The sequence below is a fragment of the Amphimedon queenslandica genome, unplaced genomic scaffold (assembly GCF_000090795.2).
Source record: "Amphimedon queenslandica unplaced genomic scaffold, v1.1 AMPQUscaffold_13308, whole genome shotgun sequence".
NCBI classification, from domain to species: Eukaryota; Metazoa; Porifera; class Demospongiae; order Haplosclerida; family Niphatidae; genus Amphimedon; species Amphimedon queenslandica.
Genome location: NW_003546456.1, coordinates 150519 through 154905, shown reverse-complemented (window position 1 = coordinate 154905; position 4387 = coordinate 150519). Strand labels below are relative to the sequence as shown.

Below are 4387 nucleotides of genomic sequence, written 5' to 3'. Positions count from 1 at the left end.
GCTTTAGTGAAATTGTACTTTACGAAAAGGACCATTAGGGGTTGGAGTGGTAAGAGGGTCTCCGATGTGTTTCAATCAGTTGCTTCTTCTCAGCCTGAGAGTACAGCCATCTTATTTGAGGAACAGAAATGGACTTACCGTGATCTTGATAACTATTCTAATCAAGTAGCTAATCTCTTTCAAGATGCTGGAGTCAAGCCCAATGAAACAGTTGTTATGGTAATGCAGAATTCTCCTCAGTTTATTGGTGTGTCACTGGGTCTTAGTAAGATTGGGGCTACTGGTTCTTTCATTAATTTCAATCTCCGTGGTAACGCTCTAGTCCACTGTATAAAGATATGTAGTCCAGTTGCTGTTATATTTGATGCTGCCTTCAGTGATGCCATTAATGATATTCGGGATCAGATTGATGCTAGACTTCAAGATCTTTGTTTTTCAATCAATGGAGATGATTCTAATAAGATATCTCGTTCCTTTGACACTGAGGTCCGTAAGATGCCCACTGACCCGCCCCCTTCTCTTAAAGAGCCTTCCTCCAATAGTAAATGCTGTGACTGTTTTCAGTATCAATTTTGAGGTCCTTTAGGTAAATTCTGTTTCATATACACGTCTGGCACCACTGGACTACCTAAAGCTGTTCCAATAAGACACCAGAGGTAAATGTTTCTTATATTTTGGCACTAAATTTACATGTGTGCATGGATAGTTTGGCTGTCATTCATTAATTGCGATACTATTTTGGTTTGATTGCATGTACTTGCTCATGCATTATATATTCCGGCATTCTTGTAGCATTGAAAAGATTTAAAAGCAACTTAATTGTATTTACATATCCTCTTCATAAATTGCAACATAGTTTGTTATAATAAATAATGTTATTGATGTATATTTTATTAGGTACCAAACTATAATCACTGGTATAAGGTATGGTTCTGGTATGGTTAAAAATGATGTCATTTATTGTACTCTGCCACTGTACCATACCAGTGGTGGGATAATGGTTGCTGGACAGATGATATTGTTTGGTAGTACATTAGCCCTTAGACGCAAGTTCTCTGCTAGTAACTTCTGGAATGACTGCATCAAGTATAAATGCACTGTAAGAACTGGTAGCAAGGGCATCAATATAAATCGTGAATGATTGAAATTTTATTCTACTTTTATCACTAGGTTATTCAGTACATTGGTGAATTCTGTCGTTATCTTTTAGTACAACCTCCAAAACTAACTGACAAGCAGCACCTGGTCCGAATGGCAGTTGGTAATGGGCTCCGCCCTCATATATGGCAAGAATTCAAAGATCGTTTTAACATTCAAATTATTGCTGAGTTTTATGGATCCACTGAAGGGAATGCTAACATGCTAAATATGGAGGGTGTGGTAGGATCCTGTGGATTCAAATCCCTTTTAGTACCATCTGCTCTGCCAACATATCTGATAGAGGTTGATCCAGAGACGGAAGAGTTAGTTAAGGACTCAAATGGTTTCTGTGTGATGGCTGAAGTTGGTGAAAAAGGTGAACTAATTTGTGGTATTCAAAATAAAAATATGTTCCGTCGTTTTGACGGCTATGAGAACAAGGAGGCGACTAATAAGAAGATACTGACCGGTGTGTTCTCTCATGGTGACAGGTTCTTCAGGACGGGGGACATGATGATCATGGACACTTGGGGTAACTTTTATTTTGCCGATAGAACTGGTGACACTTTTCGCTGGAAAGGAGAGAATGTGTCTACATCAGAAGTTGAGACGCTAATGGCTAAAGCAGTGAAGAAAGAAATACACATTGCTGTCTTTGGAGTTGATGTTGCTAATTCAGAGGGTAAGGCTGGTATGGGTGTAGTTGAAGGAGATCCTGAGGCCATTGATGTTACTGGAGGTCTGGCAGGTGGTCTTTACGAGGTGCTTCCCTCATATGCTGTCCCGTTGTTCTTACGTTTTGTGAAAGAGATTGAAATGACTGGAACACATAAATACAAGAAGACCTCTTATCGTAAAGAAGGATACGACCCGAGTATTGTTAGTGACCCGCTGTTTGTGTTGGATGTTAGTAAAAAGGTTTATGTGCCTCTTACCCAAGAGATACTGGAGGCCATTAAAGATGGAAAATGGCAGGTTTAGGATTGAAGAGTGTGTCTTTGATTTAAACTGATTAAATTATACAATAACAATATTTTGATTTTTGTGTGTAGTCATAGTGTCAATTTTTACTTAAAATTTGATAATTTTCACCTTAAAATTTAATGGGTTTAACTTAAAGCAGAATAACAATAATTTATATTAATCAAAAAAATAATTATAATCAATAAAAACTATAACCCTCACAGTTCACACATAGATTGCTCCACATAACAACAACAACAACAATAATAATAATAATAGAAAATTAATAATAATAATAATCATACAGTGCTTTACTATACAGCTAGTCATTTCGTGCAAACTTGACTACAGAGTCTTTTACATTCTCAAGACTCTTGCCCCATTTTTGAAGGACAGCTCCGGCCCCCCTACTGGGGGGTCTCTCTGCCCCCTCAGAAATTGAAGCACTGGAACTGGTATCATTAGTAGAACTGCTGGAACTAAAGGCCCTGGCTATCCCTTGCTTCTTTCGTTCAATACCACTTCCTTTACTGTCTCCGTTACTTCTTGATGAAGTACGTGGGGACCTACCCCCAGCCCCACTGCTGCTGATAAAAGGAGGGAGAGGGGGAGACACAGGTTTATCATCTTTCCTGGCAACCGAGGGAGAGGATTTTGACTTGATTGGAGCAGCTGCATCAGGGACAGCTAGTCCTTGGTCTAATAATAATAACAACAACAACAACAATAATAATAATGATAATAATGATAATAACAACTACTCGAGCTATTTAAAATTACCCAGTTCATGTGGGGTGCTCATTACAGCTGCAATTGCTTCTTTTGATTTCGCCAAAGAAGCTGATCTGCTCTGATCCCCTACAGTACAATTAGAGTTATTGTCACCTGACTATCATGTGACTTACGTCTAGACCTGATGGCTCCTTTATTCTCTTCAGATGTGTACTTCATTGAAATGTACTTGTCCTGAATGAACTTTGTACGAGTTTGATCATTTTTTAGTGAACCTTCAACAAATATTATAATAAAAATTTGGGGTGATTTCAGGGCCATTTTTTGGGAAAAAACCATGGACTATAGCCTTGGGTATTTTTCAGATTTTGGCTCATTTTTTAAAATGGCCATAACTTGAAAAATTGAAGCCGGAATCGACTCAAACTTTCTACACAGCATAAGGACATCAATATGTATCAGAAAATGTAATAAAAATTTGAGGTGATTTCGGAGCCATTTTTTGAAAAAAACCATGGGCTATAGCCTTGGGTATTTTTCAGATTTTGGCTCATTTTTTTAAAAGGGCAGTAACTCAAAAAATTGAAGTCGGAATTAGCTCAAACTTGCTACACAGCATAAGGACATCAATATGTATCAGAAAATGTAATAAAAATTGGGGGTGATTTCGGAGCCATTTTTTGGAAAAAACCATGGACTATAGCCTTGGGTATTTTTCAGATTTTGGCTCATTTTTTAAAATGGCCGTAGCTTGAAAAATTGAAGTCGGAATCGACTCAAACTTTCTACACAGCATAAGTACATCAATATGTATCAGAAAATGTAATAAAAATTGGGGGTGATTTCGGAGCCATTTTTTGCAAAAAACCATGACTATATAGTCCCCATTTTTATTCTCACTTCGGTTAAATCCTGCTGGTAGCAGTTCCTCATATATATTGTTTGACCTCTTGTTCCCGATATCTCGTAACTTCTCCTCCCATTCCGGCTTCATAGTGTCTAAAGTGAGGGACCGAACCTATTGAAAATATTTATTATTATTATTATTATTATTATTATTATTACCTGTGATACATGTACTCCTAAGCTCCTGTGTACTCCAGAGCAGTCAATGCATATCAGTACTCCTAAATTGACACTAAAGGATTGAGAGATTATTATTATTAATGAAGACTAAGTACAGTCCAGTGAGTCCACTTTTATTGTAGCAACACTGCCATTGGATTTTAGAGCAACTTTAAAAATTCATAAAAAAACAAATTTCGATTGTAATGAGCTCAAACTTTCTATGCAGCATAAGTACATGTATATGCATCAGGAAATGTAATAAAAATGGAGAATTCTCTCGTCTACAATACAATACATGAATGGATTACCTGGCCCATTTCGGTTTAGCAGCTTCACAATCAGCACACACTTCATTACCATCAATTTGACTGCAACCGTCTCATAACTGAAGCACCAGAACGAGGCCTAGACACGTACATATAAATACATTAGATCAGTTTAAAAATTAAATATTTAAATCAGTTTAAAATCAAATATTTAAATC

At 37.1% G+C, this 4387-nt stretch overlaps 3 protein-coding genes across 3 annotated transcripts in view; 2 read left to right on the top strand and 1 right to left on the bottom strand.

Moving 5' to 3' along the window:
• The window catches only part of LOC109583389 (long-chain fatty acid transport protein 4-like), an 812-nt gene extending 774 nt beyond the window's left edge, over positions 1-38 (top strand). Inside the window, exon 3 of the mRNA XM_019998693.1 lies at positions 30-38. Coding sequence (XP_019854252.1) covers positions 30-38 — 9 coding nt within the window. The remainder of the gene's footprint in view (positions 1-29) is intronic.
• On the top strand, positions 8-2244 carry LOC100639536 (long-chain fatty acid transport protein 4-like). The gene is made up of 4 exons (XM_019998709.1): positions 8-541; positions 587-656; positions 898-1099; positions 1171-2244. The coding sequence occupies exons 1-4, from the start codon at positions 217-219 to the stop codon at positions 2119-2121; spliced, it is 1548 nt and encodes a 515-aa protein (XP_019854268.1). The 5' UTR covers positions 8-216; the 3' UTR covers positions 2122-2244.
• The window catches only part of LOC100639410 (uncharacterized), a 4345-nt gene continuing 2180 nt past the window's right edge, over positions 2223-4387 (bottom strand). The window contains exons 4-9 of the mRNA XM_011406832.2: positions 4212-4308; positions 3901-3973; positions 3736-3853; positions 3009-3110; positions 2884-2961; positions 2223-2802 (exon numbers count right to left, since the gene is read on the bottom strand). Coding sequence (XP_011405134.1) covers positions 2426-2802; positions 2884-2961; positions 3009-3110; positions 3736-3829 — 651 coding nt within the window. The 5' untranslated portion in view covers positions 3830-3853; positions 3901-3973; positions 4212-4308 and the 3' untranslated portion in view covers positions 2223-2425. The remainder of the gene's footprint in view (positions 2803-2883; positions 2962-3008; positions 3111-3735; positions 3854-3900; positions 3974-4211; positions 4309-4387) is intronic.